This window comes from Gymnoscopelus microlampas (assembly GCF_963454915.1).
Source record: "Gymnoscopelus microlampas genome assembly, chromosome: 6".
NCBI classification, from domain to species: Eukaryota; Metazoa; Chordata; class Actinopteri; order Myctophiformes; family Myctophidae; genus Gymnoscopelus; species Gymnoscopelus microlampas.
Genome location: NC_139943.1, coordinates 28,412,307 through 28,431,586, shown reverse-complemented (window position 1 = coordinate 28,431,586; position 19,280 = coordinate 28,412,307). Strand labels below are relative to the sequence as shown.

The following is a 19,280-nucleotide window of genomic DNA, read 5'->3' as shown; positions in this document are numbered from 1 at the left end:
GTTACCCTCTTGGTTTCTTGACTGTTTTGAGATACCGTGTTTATTTGCTTCAATACATGCATTATGAGTATACATACATTATGCAACATACATTATGAGTATAAAAAAAAATGACAAGCACTTGGAATTGTATTACATTTAGTTTGACTCGGTTTCATAGATAAAGATTGTGAAAATAGCAGATCTACAAGCTCACAACACCTTGCTTTGCGAGGTGTTGTGAGCTTGTAGATCAGCTATTTTCAAAATGTTTGCCTCTTCTTATATTTGACTATGTGGCCAATGTTTGACCAGTTTTAATAGTATAGTTTGTTGATTACTTTTTTCTTTTCTCTCTTTTTTTGTTGAGGTATTAAAATGGTCTTAAAAGTCATTAAATTGTCACTTCATTGTCCTCTGGGACCCCCCAAAATCGGTCCCAACCCACAGGTTGAGAACCACTGTACTACTGAATCTACTACACTCCGGTGCAGTAGGTGGCAATATTCAGAAAACAAGTTCCTCACATACAAACAGAGGCGCATGCGTAGAGACACACCTCTCTTCTCGTGTAGCACGGATTCACTCAAGACAAAAGTATAATCTAGTGTGTAAAATCCACATGCTATTAGTACTACTGTATGTAACATTAGTGTAGTTGGCCTAAACTGACACTTGAGTTCCATAACTTTATGCTTGAGTTAGCCTAAGGGCTGTTTATCTTGGACTCACAAAATGGCAACAGAATCTAAAAGATTAAAGGTTAGAGTTTATTCTGTTTTACCCCCATCTAAGAAAAACCCAAAGCTTTAACTTTTACGTGTGCATGTTTTGCAGTGAATGTATTATTATATTATTATAACCTTGGATCAAGACTATCGTAGATGTATTTTATCGAGTCTGCCTTTTACTTTCGGGGCCTGTCTTGGCCTGCACCTCCCCAGTGCGTCCTCCACTTTCACCAGTAAAGCCCGTACTTCTCCGTACACTACATGTACAAAAAATATATAAAAGGTGCTTACCCGGTTTCCCCACATGTTAACTCGCACTTCGGAGTCTTTGTGCAATGTATTAGTCCGTATCTTTCAACAAAGAAGTGTTTAATCCCGTCTGTGCATAGAGTTAAGCGTCTGTGTCGGATTCTGTCGGAAGTTCAATGGGCGGTAGTGACGGGGCGCATCCGGTGAAAGCCGGAATTACAGAGTGTAAACAGGAAGTGAACGAGGGGGGGGAACGGGGTTCGGCCACAGACGGGATTAAAACACATATCTATTGAGAAAATATGGACTAATACATTGCACAAAGACTCCGAATGCTGAGATAACGTTTGGGGCAACCGGGTAAGCACCTTATATATATTTGTTGTACATGTACGGAGAAGTACGGGCTTTACTGGTGAAAGTGCAGGACGCACTGGGAGTTGCAGGCCAAGACTATCGTAGATACGAAAGTAAAAGTCAGACTCGATAAAATACATCTATGATGGTCTTGATCCAAGGCTAATATTATTATAGCTGTTAGCTAGCCATGGTTGCTGGTTGCTGTCTGTGTAGGAGACGATTCCTCTTTTATGTTGTAGGCTATGTATTTGATTGAAGCACATCATAACCCTGTGTGTTTTAGGTAGATGACAGCTCAGAGTTGGAGCCACTACAGAACTTCTTACGCTGGTGTGACAAAGTCGGTCTGACACTCAGCAGTAAGGTAATTGTTTCAGTAGCATGTAATGTCACTTTTTTTCTGTTCACCTTTAATCAGTCAATCAGGCTACATTTGTAGCTTGTATATCTGCTATTTTTGAATAGCCATCGCAAAAACCTGAAATCTAAAGATGTAAGATGATGGGTTAACTGCATACATCACTATCATTATTAGGGCATTGCCTCCTGGTGGAGATTTGCACTATTCTCAGTGCACCATTCTAGTTGCATCTGTTTTAAAGGTATAGACGTTACTGTCATCTCTCTCACACCTCAGGTTTATGTGAGTAAAGAAGGAACAGTGGCAGAGTATGGCATGCTGGCCAAGGCAGACATAGAAGAGGGGGAGGTTCTGTTCACCATCCCCAGGTCTGCTCTTCTCCACCACGGAACAAGCAAGGTCTCTGCTCTACTTAATCAAGGTAATAATGAGCAAAGAGGAGAATGTGTGTGTGCACTGTGCATGCATTGCACATGTATTCTACTACTTTTCTGCACTGCAGGGACAATTGATACAATTGTTGATTTTCTTGTAAATTGTTATTGTCCTATCCTTCATGTTTTTGCACTTTGACCAAACCCCATCCTGTAAGTCCTACTGGTGGCAATAAAGTGTCATCTGTGTTCTGAGTTCTTTGCTCCTCCTGTGTTTCTCCCTTTCTGTCTCCCAGACAAGGTATCTCTAGAGAACTCCTCAGGCTGGGTTCCCCTGCTGCTGGCCCTGCTGTATGAGTACAGCTCCCCACAGTCCCACTGGGCTCCCTACCTCTCTCTCTGGACTGACTTCAGCACCTTGGACCAGCCTATGTTCTGGTGAGGATCCGAAGAACCCCTGAGTGAATCTCACATAAATGTTGACTGGATTTGGGAAAATGAATGAACACCATATCATTTTAACTGTACTGGTGCATCACCACAAGTTCATCACTGCTATGGAGGCAGACACAGTAGACTCATCTACAGTAGCACCCAAAAAAGGTTCCATTGCTGCTATCCTACCCCCAATATCTTTAATTGTAACACCTTACACCTTTTCCTGTTCAGGCCCAAAGAGGAGAGAGACAGGCTGTTGAGGGGTACAGGTGTTCCAGAGGCTGTGGACAAAGACCTGGCGAACATCCAGAAGGAATACACAGATGTGGTCCTTCCCTTCATCACCAAACACCCTGACCTGTGGAACCCCAACACACACACACTAGAGCTCTACACACGTCTGGTGGCCTTTGTCATGGCCTACAGGTGAGAAGGCATGGGACATGGATAAAGCATGCATACATTACACACACATGCACACATGCACACCTGTACTCAGTCATTCTCCCTGACCTTATCCCTTCTCTGTAGCTTCCAAGAGCCCCTGGAAGAGGAGGATGAAGAAGAGGAGGAGGAAGAGGAGAGGGCCCCCAACCCACCGATGATGGTCCCCATGGCTGACATGCTCAATCATGTGTCCAACCACAATGCCAATCTAGAGTACACACCAGTGAGTAGCGTCAGACTGCTTTACTCTTAGTGCCCACAATTTCCATGGGAAACATAAAAATACCATTATTGAAATGACACCATCTGTATTTGATGGTTCATCATTGTTTACTCTGAAATGAAAACATAACTAAATCATCATTTAAAGTGAACAATGAAATAATGAGATCAAAACCATTGTGGTTGTCTTAACTCATACTCACGGACTCTTGTGATTGTTCCTTTCTCTCTGTGCCTCCATTCCTTCACTCATGTTCTCTCTGTCTCTCTCAGGACAGTTTGAAGATGGTGTGTGTGCGCCCCATTCGTAAAGGGGAGGAGGTATTTAACACCTTCGGACAGATGGCCAACTGGCAGTTACTGCACATGTATGGCTTCACTGAGCCGTATCCCACCAACACCAACGAAACGGCTGACATCCCCACAGCCGGCCTCTACAAAGTTGTCACTCAAGGTGATGCGCCACAATATTAACTGTCTAGCAAATGTACTCTCTCACACACACACACACAGTTTAACAATTTATTTATGTCCACACACAGGGAAAGCATACAGGGACACAAATATTTTAGGCGCAGTAAAGGTTACATTCACAAACTCATGGATATACAGTACTGTATGTCCTCATGATACAACATGCATGTCACTCATCATATGTCCTCATGATACAACACGCATGTCACTCATCATATGTCCTCATGATACAACACGCATGTCACTCAGCACTCCAAGTAGCAGCGGCTCCTCCACATATGGCAGCAGAGACAGCACAATACTTTGAGTTTGCCAGCCTTTCTGCCTGGTCCTTGGGCATCCCTCCCACGTTGTCGAAACCCTCCAACAAACAGTCCGTGGGTATGTCCTAGGCTGGATCACCAGAGGAAACAAAGTTCTTAGTCTTGCACTGCTGCTTGGTGTTAAAGCGCTCTCTCTAGTTGTTCTCGTGGGCCTGGAAGTCCACCCATTGCTATTCCGACAGCGGACGGACCCACCGCGGGATGGCCGCCGGGTCTATTGCCTCTCTTCCCGGTAGCTGTTCACGGGAGGGGCCGTCGTCACGTAGCGTGTTGGTAGTGTCCACCGGTGAAAAATGCCTTCTTGTATGCAAGCTACATAGTCCACAGAAATTGCAAATGCATCCACTGCACCCACTACATTAACGATGGTAGTTACAACGGGGCAGTTTAACGTCATGCCCAGGACACCACACACACTTGACACCAGTGTTGGTGAGGAGCTAATTACAAGCAAAATAATATCACTTACTGCACTGTCATCTATTCTCAGTGTAAGCTTTGCCATTTTAACAGTTTCTATTGCTAAAGTTGGAACAGGTCTCAACATTTAACCTCTCTCCACTCTTATCCTCCCATTCTGTCTTCCCCCTTTCATACCACACCTCATCTCTTCTTACTCGCCTGTTCCCAGGTGTTCAGTCTGACTTGGACCGGCAACTGCTGGAAGAGATGTGGAAGATGCTGTGTGAGATGATGGGAGAGACCAGAGCCTTCATATTCAGCAGACAGGGCTGTCTCACAGAGACCGAGCTTCATACCACGCTTAAGGTAACAACTAGAATAGTGGCTATATGCATTCCAGAAATATTCCAGAAATTATACTGTGCACTAGAGGTCTTCAGGGTTAAAAAAAATTGACCCGACCGAAATGGTCCCAGGAAATTTGGTCCGATTCCGAGCCATTCGGAAAAAAAAAAATCTTTGTAAATAAATGTGGACTTTATGAAATAATAGCATACCTATTGACCAATGACCATTTTATGATCAAAGCTTTACTTTCACATTGTCAAAGGTGTGCCATGATTTGCACACCGGTGCTTTCAAATCAGCCTGGCAGCTGGCTTGCCTTGCAGTATGGTGGTGCGCATGCATTGCGTTGCTCAAATTACTGCGCTGCAGTAATCTGATCTTAAACCAGCCTAAAACATCAAGCAAGATACACAGCCATTCATGTCACTGCTGCACTAACCTGATCCTAGGTCTGTCTAAAACATCACAGACAAGTTAATCAATACAGGTCTTCTCGGATCCACTCAGGTATTACACATAATGATAGACAGACCCGAGTTCTGAGGGAATATCACCGATTCCGACCCGACCCCGAGTGATTATGATAAATCACGGATCCGACCCGTGCGGATCTCGGGTCCTGTGGGGTATTTTCAGAATCGGGGGCCCCATGAAGAGCTCTACACTTATATTTTGCCATTTCTAACTGAAATGTAAAGATTAGCACTTAGAGGCCCAAGTATAATTCCACTACAGTTTAGTTCCCTTGTGTACATCTGTTCCCTCTCTCCATTCCCAGGTGCTTTGCATGTCAAAGGAGGAGTTTGTTGATTTCAGAGAGAATGAGGGATGGGAGGAGGAAGAGGATGAAGATGATGACGAAGATAAGATCTCCCAGGCTTTCTCCAGCGATGGTCTCCCCAGCCTAAAGGCTCCATGGCGAAAGATGATCCATGAAGCAGCTCGCCTCACTCTGGAGTCTTACAAAGAGGGGAGACAGGTCATAGATAGTGACCAAGCACTGATGGGGGACAATGCATTGCTCGCACAACTGAACAGCCGGCAGCAGAGGGCGCTGCAGGTGCGGTATGGCCAGAAGAGCATCCTGTACAAACTGATGGAGCTCACCAGCTCATGAATCCAGGTGCACACAGCAAAGACCAGAGCCATCTTTTTGCCTGGTCGTTCACGAAACATCCATCATCTATTTGTGTGTTTTTCATCAATGAGAAAATGTGCATGCTTTTAACTTCCATTTCATTCATGGCATTTCTCACATGTACCCTAGCATCCCTGTTGTGGGGTAAACATTCAGCAAAAAATAGATCTGCAAGCTATTCTTTGCTGAATTATCACCTGGTTAGGACATGCCTAGGATAGGGACGTTAGGGTTCATGTGGTTACGCCTTTATGTCTGTGTGGGTCAGAATGGCAACTTTTCTAATTTAGATCAAATCCAAAACGCTCCTCAGAACAATTCTTCACTTTGGTGTATTGCCTAAATTAACAGGTCTATTGCCAAAGGGGAGAATTCTCCCCTTTTCAGTCAATGGTGTTAACCGCCAAAGGGGAGAATTCTTTTTTTTTTTTCTCTCTAAAATGTTTCTCTAATTTTTGAGTATTCATTTTTTTCGTTCACAACGAATTAGATAAAATAAACAGATAAAAGATGCTGGCAGTGGGTGAGTACATTATGAATAAACTCTGGCAGTCAATGTGTTTTAAGCTGCCCTCATGTTTATGTAATGTGGCACAGAATTAAACCTCTAGATTGCTTCAAGCAATAAAATCTTGATTACTTCAAAATAAATCATGTCACTTGTTTGAGGAGACCCCAGTTCTAGGACATTAGAGTTGCCATCATGGTACACACACACACACACTTGAGCTGCTGAATGGGGCTAATTAACTTCTAGCTATGCACATCAAACATCCAGTTTCACCTTGCACAATCAAAGCTCCACATTTTTAAACCATTAGAACTTCAAAATTTGTCTTGCATTATAATTTACAGGTTCTTTCTGAGGGTGGAAATTCACATTGTTTAGGTTTTATTTTCTCTTTTTACACAAGCATCAGCCATAAAGTAAATTTTAATTGTCCTAAATAAACAAAAACAGACAGGTGCAGTTCAATTGTTTAATGTGTTATGTATGTATGCTTACTGCAGTAAGTAGCAAGAACTAAAGGCAACTACAAAGGACTACAAAATACAACACACGGACCAATACATTTACAAAACATTCAAAATCCTTACAAAATGGGCTGTATTGGTCCTCCTTTTTTGTTGTTCTGCAATTTGGATCTTTGTACAAACTTTGAACATACAACTTCACCATCTTTAACTTTTTCCACAAATTTTACAAGTGCCAGGGAGAGAGGCCTTCCGAGCCAGTTTCAAAGGGTGCACCGTCGACAACTGTCTCCGACAACCACACGCGCACACACACACACACACACACACTGCATCCCCCCATACACACAAGGAGTGGATCATTCCCCCGCTTTCTTCCCACTTGGAGAGAAGGGGGAAAAAACAAAAACAAAGTAGCAGGCAGATTTATTCTTAAATCCTATACCATTCAGCTTCTGAATGCACCAAAAAAAGTTCTGAGGAAAAAAATAGATCTTGTGAGAGAGGGAGGCAAACAAGGGACTTTGGTAGTGAATGAAAATATGTTTACATGTATCTTTACATGTCATGTTACATTTGTATGGAACACATTCTTTCCACTTATCTAGTCTAGCTCTCCCCTCCCTTTTTTCCCAATATTTACAGCAAAGCATCAAAAATTATATTAAACAGCAAGTCCAAAACCCTCTCTTCGTCTCTGTATTCAGCCCCAAGGGGAACAAAAACAAAAATCAAACTCTTAGATCCATGAGCAGTAGTCCTTGTATCCACATTTAGAATGAGTGTCGTTGCCAGTTTGTCCAGTGCCAGCAGTAAGAGGGTTGGGATGAGGGGGGGGTCAGGGAGCCGTGTGTGGGGTGGGTCAGCCCCAGCATCTCTCCCATAAGCCACACGCTAGCTGCCTGGTGCCCAGACTAGCTGGCACCAGTACCTTCCATCACCTGCTGGGCCTGCTTCTGTCCCATGCAGCACTGGGCTACCGACTGGAACAGCCTGAGGGGAGAGGCAGAACATACATAGTTCTATTGCTGCACTTCAAACACAGGCTCTACATACTCAATGCCAAAAACAATAAGATCAATGAGATTATATGCCTCCCACACATTTTGTATTAAAGCAACCGAGTGATGAGTGCTGAAGCGTGAATGAAAGAACTGGGAAAAGTGCAGAACCTACTTTTCAATCTCGGGGGCACAGTGCACAAAGTCATGGCTCCAGAACTTGAAGGCAGGATTCTTGATCAACTCAATGAAGGTGATGAGGAGTCCCCATGGGTGTGGCCTATTCACTATCAGCCTCTCCAACAGAACCCTGGCGAGATGGACACACACAAACACACCCAGAGAATGACCACAATGACCACAAGTCTGGGAAACAAACCCCTGAGTGCTCATCATAACCATCTGGTTGAAGATGGGACTACAAAAGGTCTCGCTTTCCTAGAGGGAGGCCTTAGTTTACTATCGGCAATGGGTACTGTTGCTGTGGAACATGTAGGTACAATCATTAAACAAAGTGTTTATGTCTACAGGATCAGAGCGGTTCAATTGGCAATTTAATCCAGTGCACACATCAAATACACTGCATGACCAGCGTGTTGGTCAAAGCAAAGTGTTACCGAATAAAACCTCTGAACACAGTCTTACCTGGTGATCTGCTCCTGAATAGCTTCAGTGTTCGCCTCGGCAAACAGGTAAAGCATGGTGCAGCTGAAGTAGTGGGTGTGGCTGTTGGGGTAGCGCAGCTGATTGGCTATTGCATTCAAGAACAGGTAACGCCCTGGAGAAATAGAAAGCAAGCCAATCAGAATTTTTCATTCCGTTATATCGTGAAATATAACAGTCTTTAAAGAAATCATCCATCAGTGAAATGCGTCTTACCCTCCGTGTCCAGGTCCACAGCTAGATTCTGGAAGATGTCCATGTGAGCAGAGTGGGTGATGGTGCTCATGGAGGGGGTGCTGCCCTTGTTGTGGATGTGAGCAATGGCCTGCGTCCCCACGTACAGCACTAGAGCGTTGATCAGCTGGATGTTGTAACGGTTCCCTGGGTCCTGTGAAACCTGCCATTGCACAACAACCAGTCAACCTTCAGGCAGGAAGATGTGTGCGATTGATACTTATTGGCTTACACATCATGCTCTTCATTGCCATTTATTTGACTGCCCATTTTCATTTAATTTGACCATCACTGTGATGACATGCACTCATGTCCTTGGCTAAATTACAGCTAAAATTCCTACTTTTATGTCCATTGTCTCCTTCTGGAGATATGCAATTGCAACGATGTGCGAACTACACTAAAGATGGCGGATCATCTAGTGTTCAATCCTGTGCGCAGTCTGCTGCAAATAACTTTGACAGTGTCAAACAGTACTGTAGGCAAGTAGGGAGACCATCTCCAACCAGTGCAGCTGTACTAGTTATATTGCACCCGCATACGCTATCATAAAATAAGGTCCTAAGCAGAACACTTTCCTGCTATGTGGAGTGCTCTCCAAACTATCCAGAGTTCTCAATTCATTCATTCATTTAGTGATTTTTTTTGTTTACCATTTGAGAACACAGATGCCATTGTTTTGAGGAACATTTCTTTCTCAAGCATTTAGCAACCGGTGCAACTCTAGAGGCTGGGTGCCTTGCACAAAGGCAAAATTATCCGCACCCACCTTTCTCATTACTGTTGCCATTCCCTTACCTGCAGGTTGCTGCGCAACTCAGAGAGGAAGGTGACTGGTGAGCGTGTCTTCAGATACGAGTCCAGATCCTTCTTGAACTGGGAGGGCATGACTCCAGTGAAGTTGGTGAGGATACGAGGAGCGATATTGATCTCACTCAGCATGTCCACCTGAAGCACAGACATGGACAACAGAAAAACACCACATCAGACCCAAATGTCATATACTATAGTGTATACACTTCTTTTTTACAAATAGAACACAGTTGACCGTAAATATCTGCCTAGTATGTGATATGATTGCTGCTATCCATTTTGTTCATTACAACTAACAATGTCAGCTGGAGTAAGCACAACACAGTTTGTGTGCATGTTGTCAGTGATGGTGGGTCAGGGGCAAGGTATTGAAGTGGGAAGAAAGCGGATATCTTGAGGGTGTTTTGTCCCAGGTGATAGATGATAGTGAGCCTTTTCGTGTGCATTTGTCTACCTTCAGGTTGGGCGTAAAGGGGTCAGGCAGCCTCATGTTGCGTGGAAAGGCACTGAGGATGAGGTTGCGGAGCTGGATGCAGTTGGGCGGGATGACGTCACAAAAACCATAATGGTAGTCACACAGGAACTCTGGGAAGTCGTGCAGCAGCACCAGGAGGACGCGTAGGGTGCCCTGAGGAGTAGAAGCAATGTGGGTCAAGCAACGTGTCATGAAGCGTTTTGAGCTTGTAGATCGGATCTTGTCACAAGTGACACCATCCACGCAATGGAGCATAAATGAAGCTTTAGAAAAGTCATTTTTCTTACATTTTAGGCTGCGTAACGATGAGTGTCTATACATTTAATAGCATTATTTGTATTTCACTAGAGGACAGAAGGACTAAAGGTCTAAAAAAATATTCACATTACAGCTATGTTCTGTTCTCTATGGTAAATAAATTAACAAGGGGGGAAGTGGAATACCTTGTAGAGGATTTGCATAGGTTTGTTGAGTTCTACATTCCTTAGGAAGGGTGCCAGGTACTTAAAGAGGTCGATGAGCAGCTGAGCGTACATGGGCCAACCCTGAAAGAGAGAAACATCACTATGGAATTGGAGCATAACAACTTTTAAACTGGCATCCACAATTTGTCAAATGATATGCGCACACATTTTGGCATATTCAAATACATTTCCAAAATATTGAAAATTGCTCATTGTGAGCTTGTAGATCGGATATGTATTTGTCATACGAGGACAAAGTATGTACTGTAGGGCTTAAGTGGTTAAATGACAGGGAAATAGCAATGTGATTTGAATTCTAATATGAACAGACTACCAAAGGTAAACCACATTATCTATTTGTAATGTCTGAATGTATGGAGGTGCAAGAAAAAGATAGTATATCCACACACTGCTCTTGCTCCCTAATGAAACACATTTGTACCTGAATGCTTTGCCAGGTACATTAAAAACAGATTCTGACGAAGACTCAGGTTAAAATACTTTACTACACTAAATACATTGCACTTTGGAAGCACCAAGAAGTGTGCAGATATCCTTTTTCTTTTACTAGTTTTTTTTTTATCCTGCACCCATTTCAATTCCTGTTCAGATGTGCGTGTACTATTGGACTGCAAATATATGGATGTGCACCTTGCTTACCTTCTGCTGTGGTGTGTGTGCCAGCATCCTGGCAATGAAGATGCGGTGGGAGATGAGCTCCAGCCAAGCATAGACGAAGCCAGGTGCTTTAGTGGGCCGCAGGATGTGGAAGGTGTTACTGCAAGGACAGGAAATCCAGTAAAAATGGGTTCAACAAGGACAAACTCTCTGAAACATTTATATTTCAAGATTGATATTCTTCAGAATTTGGACATGGATGTTTTAGGTTCAGACTAAATTATGTATTTTTTACTACCGAGCAACAGAGCATCTGTGAATACTTGAATACAGTGCGAGACCATGTCGGATGTTCAGTTATCCTACCAGAAAGCAGTGAGTGTCTGGAAGTTGATGGTCTCCAGGACGTGTTCGGGGGCATTGAGCTCCAGCAGTAGCATGATGAAGATGCGATGGTATGGCAGCTGCTGGAACTCTGTTTGACGCACGTCATGGTCCTGAATCAATACCCCTACTACAATACCCAGCACCTGGACGCACACACAAACAATGCACATAAGCAGAAATACAGTACATAGCCAAAAAGAAGACAGCTACATATGATCTTTGTGAATCTCCTTTTTTAACCACTTAAACTAGGTCTACATTAGGAACCCCATTTTCCTCCTCTACACAAAATTTCCTCAGCAAGAATTGCTGAGGAAGAATTGCGTTGTGAAGAGCTTGTAGAGCTGTTATTTTTATTGAATGTTCACCCAAGAATAGGGACGCAAGTGTTCAACGTTCACCACCATGAAGAGGTGAAAGAGGAAGTTCCATAACAGACATATTTCTTTTATTTTTTATAACTTACAAAAGTGATGTTATCCATATTTCAACTCCTTCAAAGGTTTGCATTGCAAACATGGGTCCAGTCTGCAGTTTTAACATTCCTAGACCTGTTTAAAATCGTATTGTTAGTTTACACATGTATGTATAGTTCTACCTTGTTGAGCAGGTTGATCTTAGTAACCGTGTTGGTGGCTTCTCCAGAATGTTTCACCAGCAGGGCAATGAGCCTAACAAAGGCATCCAGATTGTGGTAGCACTTGGCCCTGATGATTGCTGCACTGGCAGCTGGGTTGTGCTGCTGCTCGGCCTGTGCACGGTAGCTGATCTCCACACACATCTCTGTACAAAGCCGGAAGAACCGTGTAATGAGGTCATCCGTTTTCAGGATGCCTTGTTGGTGCATCTGGGGATGGGGTGAGGAAGCACAGTTATGTACTGTAAATAAAATGACACTTTGACATTTTCATTGAAGAAGATCGGACACGACGGACAGTAATGCAAGTTCAGGTGTTTGTACCTGTCCTACAAAGGCAGAGAAGGCCTTGGTGCTGTCCCTGCCAGCGGCAGCCGAGTGGTAGAGGTTGACCCACTCTCTCAGGAGGTACTCTGCTTTCTCCCTAAGGCCAGGAGGGTCGTCGTACTCCGACGCCTGGGAGATCCCGGAGTGCATCATGAAGTTGGGTCCACCATGAGCACGATCAATCATGGCCTCATAGTTGGAACGAACAACGTCCATCAGCTGTGGAAGACTGGGAGCAGGGAGGAGAAACGCATGGCAGGAGAAAAGGTGATCAGACAAGAGAGCAAAGGAGTCTGCCCAATATAATAGTGCAATAGTTAATTTAACTAATCAATTATATATATACAAAATAATAGGGGACAGTGTTTTAAAAAATGGCCGATCTACCAGCTCACAAAGCATGGAGACAGCGATTTCTTTAAACACCTGTCTGACCCAACTGCTCTCCCGACCGTAGTCTGTAGTAGTTAGTCAGTTTGGGATGTAGGGGCCTTTAGAGTCGTGTCTTACCCTTCTGGAGCATTTGCCCTGGAGTGAGCGCTGGTCCTCATCAGAGTCTCGATGGTGTGGAAGAGGTCAGCCTCAGTGATGTGGCTGACACTGCGCTCATCCACCAACAGCAGCTTAACCAACTGCATGGCAAACGCTACTGCCATGTAGTGTAACCCATTCTCCATTGACTGGAAGGGAGAAAACAGCTTAGCCTTCAGTTCAAATACATTTCACAGTTCACACAAGAGCTGTGACTTTAAGTTGCCCATACATGTTATTATTCTGTTGGGAAGGCTGCATAAGGCCTTAGATGTAAGCAACACAGCTGCAGCTAAATTAATCATGGGTGCGTTAGATTTTGGTGGGTCAATACGTTTATGTTTGCACATGGTCACACCAAACTTAAAAACACCCACACCCACTAACTCTGAGAGTGTACAAATGGAAGGCATGGAACCAAATGAACTCGTATGGGTCCATTTGGTTCCATTTGCACACTCTCAGAGTTATGTGGGTCCGTGGCCTAATGCATATCAGGTCCTTGAAATTCAACTGTTTGACAATTACTACTCTAGTACATATGAGTGACAGGAGTCATCTCCCTGTGTGTACCTGTGCCAGGTGCAGGTCGTACTGCTGCATGTTAACCAGGTGGTTTCTGATCAGCAGCTCCACTGCTTCCACGTTGTACTTGTACTCATCACGACACTCGATCAGACACCTGGACAGAGACATGCTAACAGTTTATACCAGTGTTTTTCAACCGGTGTGTGGTGTGCCGTCTGAGAGGACTGGATGCGTCATGTAAAACTTTGAAAGTGCACAACCTGCCTTGGAAAAACTGACCCAAAAATAAATTAAGACAAAACAACTGACAATAGATACGTGGGCTGGCACCTATTGGCTCCTCATCTGTGATATATTGTACTCTGTGTTCAATTGAGAGTACTGTCTGTTCTAATGTTCCCAGTAAACCGAAGCTGCTGCTACAAAACTACTCTCCAAGTGTGTTGTCAAGTTATTCTTATAAAAGAACCCAAACAAACGATAACATCTTCACTCGATGCATACTACTGGAGAAGAGGCTTTGGTGTATTCAACACGTTCACTTTTGACAATGGAGACGATGAGAAAATGTATGAAATCCTCACCTCAAAGAAGTTTGAAACGTATTGCAGCCCATGGGTGAATCCAACTCCTCCATTCATTGCACTGACAAAGTCTATATATTTGTAGGCCAAATTGAATACGGTATGTGTCCTATTTTGTATGTTCAAGGTTTCTTTATCATTACATCTTGTGTACATGAGAGTCCATGTCTGCTTGTCATCAATTACAGCCAGGATACAAACTTTGAGTTCAGCAAAACAAGAAATTGGTGAAACTAAGGCACTGTCTGTCTTTTTTTTTCTTTTTAAAGTTAATTGGTGAGTGCTGCTGTCATACATGTTTGGATATTGTGTTTTTTTTTATATATTGGTTTAGTACCAAAGAAGCTTTACTCTGGGAAAGGTAAACCAGACTCCTATTTTGTAATGTTTGTAAGGTTTCTTTATTATGTACATGAGTAAATATTTTGTTGGTCCCTCATACATTGTAGCAGCAATAAAAAGTAGTCAGACACACACACACACACACACGTCCTAGACATTCTGTAGACGCTCTGTCACAGCAGGAGCTCTCAAGCTTTCCACCCATTAGAACTAAGAGAATATACAAAATTAGGGGTGCAACAGTTAATTGTACTAATGGATTAAAACAAGATATCGACTTTAATAAAAATAATAGGGAAAAAAGCTTATCTACAAGCTCACAACGCACCAATGCATTGTGAGGTTGTATTTCAGCTACTTTCGCTATTTTTGCATGACAACAAAGTATAAAATAGGGATAAAGTGGTTAATCAGACTGATCGATTTATTTTATTTAAAAAATATATTGTTGGGGGCTTTTTCTGCCTTTATTGATAGTCCACAGGGAATAGAGACAGGAAACAGGGAGAGAAAATCGGGGAATCAAACCCAGGGACTCACTGTCAGACATCGGACCCTATATGGTACGCGCCCTAACCACTCGGCTATCGGCGCCCCCAGACTTATCGATTTAGTTAATTATTAAAAAATCGAAAACATTTTTTTCGTTTTGATAAGTTGATTTATAAAATTGTATATTAAAAAATGTGATTAATTGAAAGTAATCAATAGAAATTCACGAAGAAAATCGATAGTTGCATTCCTATACAAAATATACCAGTTGCCAAAGCCTGTTGGTCCTCACCTGGTGATCTGCTTGTTGCACCACTGTGGTCCATAGGCTCGTCCATCCTGCAGGGCTTTCAGGACCAGCAGATGACACTCTCTGTATCGCAGTAGGAGGTCAGCATCTGCCCCACTGGTGGCATCCAATAGACCCTCCACCGCCTAGGAAATGAAGGAAAATGACGGGAAGAAAGGAAATAAATGACTACTATGAATAGACTGAAAGCAGTTCGTGTAATGCCTGGGTAGTTGGACCCAAGTCTTCTTGCCGTCAATAAGGCATAATACTGTATTGAGCATTTAAATTATGTTTGCAACATGTACATTAAGCCATTTGGCCAAGCACCACTGTCATGTAATATTTTAAATTAGCTTGATTCGAAAGACCATGTTGGAGAAAGAACAAAATCGCTGTGGTCCTGGAGATTGGCCCAAGATTGCACAACAGCCTCCATTATTTTTTTAATATCCTGTAAGAGGGTATTAAAAGGTACATCCATCTACATGAGATTGCAAGGGTAGGCTATTTGTCTTACTTTTTGCAGCAGGCCCAAAGCAGCGATTCCATCCCTGGAGTTCCTGGCCAAGGCCACCGACTCCAGAAGGGTCCGCAGGGCCTGGGTCTGGGGGTTCATGGCCAGGGCTGGGGGGATAGCATGGAGGTGCTGCTCCAAGTCTGCCATGCATTTGTCATAGATCTGAGCCACATCATCTGTGGCCCATGCTTGTTGCTGTGAACCAGAAGGGAGACATGGTATAAGGCACTGTATCCCTCAAATGTTATTTCACACTTCCATTAATTTGTCAATCCTTTGTAAAAATCTACCATTTAAAATTCAGTCAGTACTAACAAATAACCACTTTGATTGCGGTGCAACATGCCAATGGAAGATTTAATTGTGTGTTGTTAATTATTGGTTGCTGATGTTGCCATTTTATCAGACTACCAATATAAACCCACCTTCATGGGCTGAGCCAAGAACCCAGTTGGTTGGGAGAGATCATTGCTGGGTAGGAAACCTGGAACGTTTCTGGCAAACTCCTCATACACAGCCAGTTGCTTAGGGTCCACTCCTCCCACCTACACAGACAGAAATGTTATGTACTTAACAGTCAATTCAACAGTTGAGGTAGCAGGGACTCATCTTTATCTGCATTCAAGTTAAACAAGCCGTTCTTAACCTCATCTAAATGAGGTGATCATGGTGTCAATAGATCTTGATCAGCATATAATATTCTAAGGTCCTCCCACAAGTCACTGAATGTTTCTCTAGTAGCGATGGTTAGCTGTAGTTTACTCATTAGTCACTGTGTTTATTAGAAGCTAGAAGTGTGGTGCGTTAAGCTGATGGTGTGGGTAACTGTGGTCCCACCTTGAGTCTGATCTGCTCAGGCATACGTTCAGCCTGATAGGTCAACACCACAGGGTCACAGTAACGACGGCCCTCCTGCCGTGCGTGCTTCCTTAGCTCAAACTCCTGGAAGAAGACAGAAATGCTGCATTAAACTCATATCATCTACAGAGAACATGCTTTTTCCAGAGAACTGCTACGACAGATTACTAGTGACTTGACTGTGGCACAGGTACGGGGATTCTGTAAACTGTCAAAGAGGACTTTAGGGTGATAAGAGATAGATATAAATGGGTTACCCCTTGTAATAACCTCTTTTGTTATTCAAGCATTACAGGGTCAAAATAACGTGTCAGCAGATTTCTGAAAGCCGTGAACTTTAAGTACAGTAGTGGCAGGGTTAGTATGAAATCAAATTAACAAACAATGCAAGGGGTCTTCAATTGTCAGCACAACTAGTTTACACTAGTCAGCCTGCAGGTCTCACCGTGGCCAGTCTCTTATCCATTTCTGGGCCAGCCTTCTCCACGGCCGTTTTCTGAATGAAGCAGCAAGCTAGCTCACAGTTGTCCTGGGCGATCCTGGCTGCAGCCTCCTCCATCATCTCCCTCTGTTGGGGCGTTGGCGCCTGGGGAATCAAATGGGGGAATGAGAGAGGGATGGAAGACGTATGTTTAAAAAGACCTTCGTTTTCAAGCATACAAAGATCAATGATTGCCCAAGAAGAATAACATTGCCTTTTAAGGAAATAACTAGGGGTGGGCAAAAGGTTTTAAAAAGTAGTTAAAATAGCTGATCTACAAGCTCACAAAGATGAGTCGTGAGCTTGTAGATCAGCTGTTTTAACTATTGTTTTGTTTTAAACGTGCTTATTGATTATTCGAAAATCAATAAGCAAGTAAAAAAAAATCGAAAGAAAATAATCAATAGTTGAAGCCCTTAAAATAAACCCTTTGGCAGGTCTCAAACGCACCCTAAGAGCAGCAGCAAAGCTGTTCTTGAGGTTGGTGGCGATGCTCATGAGCAGCGGCTCGCGGCAGGTGATCATGGCCATGCCGGCGGTCAGGTTCCTCATCATGTGGTGGGCGGCCACGCGCATGCGGGACTCCTCCGAGTCCAGGGCAAAGTCCTTCCTGACGATCTGCTCGCAGGTCGTCATGGCGATCTTGATGGAACGATCGACAACAGGATGAACCAGCTCCTGGACGGCCCTCTCCACTGACTGACGTACACACTGCTTCAGCTGAGGGTGGGCTTGTAGGAGGGGGATCTAGAGGAGTGTGGAGATGGACAGATAGACCTTTATTGACCCCGTGGGGGAAATTCAGTCACCAGTGGCAGCACAAAAGTCAAGCACAGACACAGTAAGTACTGAAAGATACATGGTAAAACACCATCAATAATGAACAATAGCATACATAGCCTGCACTATGCAGGACAGAAATACACAATGATTCTGTCGTAACAGTATCCCGCCCTGTGCTTATGCAAAATGTAAGCAACCAGAACACAAACAGAATATACCCTATGCAGGCACGCACGATAGGGAGGTAGAAGTCAATATAAGACACAGGAAAGAAGAGTTCAGGGGGGGGGAAACAGTTCGGAAAAGAGATCCAGAAGAGCAGATAAGGAGCAGAAGAGGAGATAAAGAGCAGGGGGGGGGGGCAGTTAGGTAAAGAGATCCAGAAGACAAGATAAAGAGCAGAAGAGATGATAAAGAGAAAAGAGGACAGAAAGGGGTAAGAGAAAAGAGGACAGAAAGGGGGAAGAGAAAAGAGGACAGAAAGGGGAAAGAGGGGAGACAAGACTACAATCAGATCTCTATTCACCCATCCAGTGGGTTTTGAACATCTTTCAATCAAGCTTGTCCAAGACTTAGAGGCTGCGGCATTTGATATGAGTGGACCAGGACTTCAGCTGCAGGCTGTCCTCTAAACCCTGTGACAGCATCACTTTACAGTCCTATGTGAAACCAACTTTCCGATGACCTGCGTACTTACATTTACGTTGATATTGATGTGTGGGGCCAGGCCTGCCAGGGCGTACACATTGATGTCATGGTAACTAAACTGTGGGGTGGGGGGCCCAGTGGTTGTGGGCCCAGTGGTGGTGGTGGCAACAGGGGTGGATGGGGCAACTGCAAATGGAAGAAATTCTCCTGTTGGTTACAAAACGCTTTATGGTTAAAATCCATGAAGGGGAAGCCTGAGAGGCTGGATAAGCAAAGCAAGAAAGCAAGCAGAAAGCATGGACACACATGCTTGCAGTACAGATGCAAATTCTAAACCAATCAAATTCCTTAGTTCAAACAAGAATGCACTCGGTACAGTGTAGACCTTTGACAAAAAAGACAAAAATCGTTTTTTCATTTTAAAGTTTGGACTGATGGTGGTGCAAGAAGACAACCTGAAAGATCTATAGGTTTGTTCGTCTTGGAAGCTTGAATGTTCACTGCAAATGTCATGAACTCCTTTTCAACATGTTGGTCACAGGCAGACAAACATACAGCGCAAAAACATAACCTCCTTGGCAGAGGTAATAATAAAAAAGCAAATTAGCAAGACTTATATGGACTTTTTAGAACATAACAGATCACAGCATAAAGCAGGATTTCCAGAGACATGTACAACCACAGCTGAATTTCCAGCCTCCTCGATAACCCCATAAGTTAATACATTACGACAACAGTGTGTCAATATTAGCGAGGTTCAGGGAGTGTTTCCAGAGGAGGAAAA

General features: G+C 43.6%; 2 protein-coding genes across 7 annotated transcripts in view; one reads left to right on the top strand and one right to left on the bottom strand.

Annotated features, from left to right (window-relative positions):
- Nucleotides 1–546: 546 nt before the first annotated feature.
- Nucleotides 547–6,722, top strand: setd6 (SET domain containing 6, protein lysine methyltransferase). Its single transcript, XM_084060566.1, has 9 exons — nucleotides 547–741; nucleotides 1,603–1,683; nucleotides 1,957–2,101; nucleotides 2,351–2,492; nucleotides 2,724–2,918; nucleotides 3,024–3,162; nucleotides 3,435–3,615; nucleotides 4,590–4,726; nucleotides 5,487–6,722. The coding sequence occupies exons 1-9, from the start codon at nucleotides 715–717 to the stop codon at nucleotides 5,823–5,825; spliced, it is 1,386 nt and encodes a 461-aa protein (XP_083916692.1). The 5' UTR covers nucleotides 547–714; the 3' UTR covers nucleotides 5,826–6,722.
- A 90-nt stretch (nucleotides 6,723–6,812) lies between these two features.
- The window catches only part of cnot1 (CCR4-NOT transcription complex, subunit 1), a 32,555-nt gene continuing 20,087 nt past the window's right edge, over nucleotides 6,813–19,280 (bottom strand). For all 6 annotated transcript variants that reach the window (XM_084060561.1, XM_084060559.1, XM_084060563.1 and 3 more), the window contains 20 exons: nucleotides 18,546–18,703; nucleotides 17,516–17,812; nucleotides 17,030–17,170; nucleotides 16,564–16,668; nucleotides 16,152–16,271; nucleotides 15,727–15,921; nucleotides 15,210–15,352; nucleotides 13,545–13,653; nucleotides 12,951–13,120; nucleotides 12,438–12,669; nucleotides 12,075–12,323; nucleotides 11,456–11,619; nucleotides 11,132–11,249; nucleotides 10,451–10,552; nucleotides 9,987–10,160; nucleotides 9,518–9,667; nucleotides 8,702–8,882; nucleotides 8,468–8,600; nucleotides 7,998–8,132; nucleotides 6,813–7,814 (listed from right to left, as the gene is read on the bottom strand). In XM_084060561.1, the coding sequence (XP_083916687.1) occupies nucleotides 7,736–7,814; nucleotides 7,998–8,132; nucleotides 8,468–8,600; nucleotides 8,702–8,882; nucleotides 9,518–9,667; nucleotides 9,987–10,160; nucleotides 10,451–10,552; nucleotides 11,132–11,249; nucleotides 11,456–11,619; nucleotides 12,075–12,323; nucleotides 12,438–12,669; nucleotides 12,951–13,120; nucleotides 13,545–13,653; nucleotides 15,210–15,352; nucleotides 15,727–15,921; nucleotides 16,152–16,271; nucleotides 16,564–16,668; nucleotides 17,030–17,170; nucleotides 17,516–17,812; nucleotides 18,546–18,703 (3,155 nt within the window). In that variant the 3' untranslated portion in view covers nucleotides 6,813–7,735. The remainder of the gene's footprint in view (nucleotides 7,815–7,997; nucleotides 8,133–8,467; nucleotides 8,601–8,701; nucleotides 8,883–9,517; nucleotides 9,668–9,986; nucleotides 10,161–10,450; nucleotides 10,553–11,131; nucleotides 11,250–11,455; nucleotides 11,620–12,074; nucleotides 12,324–12,437; nucleotides 12,670–12,950; nucleotides 13,121–13,544; nucleotides 13,654–15,209; nucleotides 15,353–15,726; nucleotides 15,922–16,151; nucleotides 16,272–16,563; nucleotides 16,669–17,029; nucleotides 17,171–17,515; nucleotides 17,813–18,545; nucleotides 18,704–19,280) is intronic.

Coding starts and splice junctions, on each gene's coding strand:
- setd6 (XM_084060566.1), top strand. CDS start 715: ATGGCAACAGAATCTAAAAGATTAAAG. Junction 1,684..1,956: donor GTCTGACACTCAGCAGTAAG/GTAATTGTTTCA, acceptor CTCACACCTCAG/GTTTATGTGAGTAAAGAAGG. Junction 2,493..2,723: donor TTGGACCAGCCTATGTTCTG/GTGAGGATCCGA, acceptor TTTCCTGTTCAG/GCCCAAAGAGGAGAGAGACA.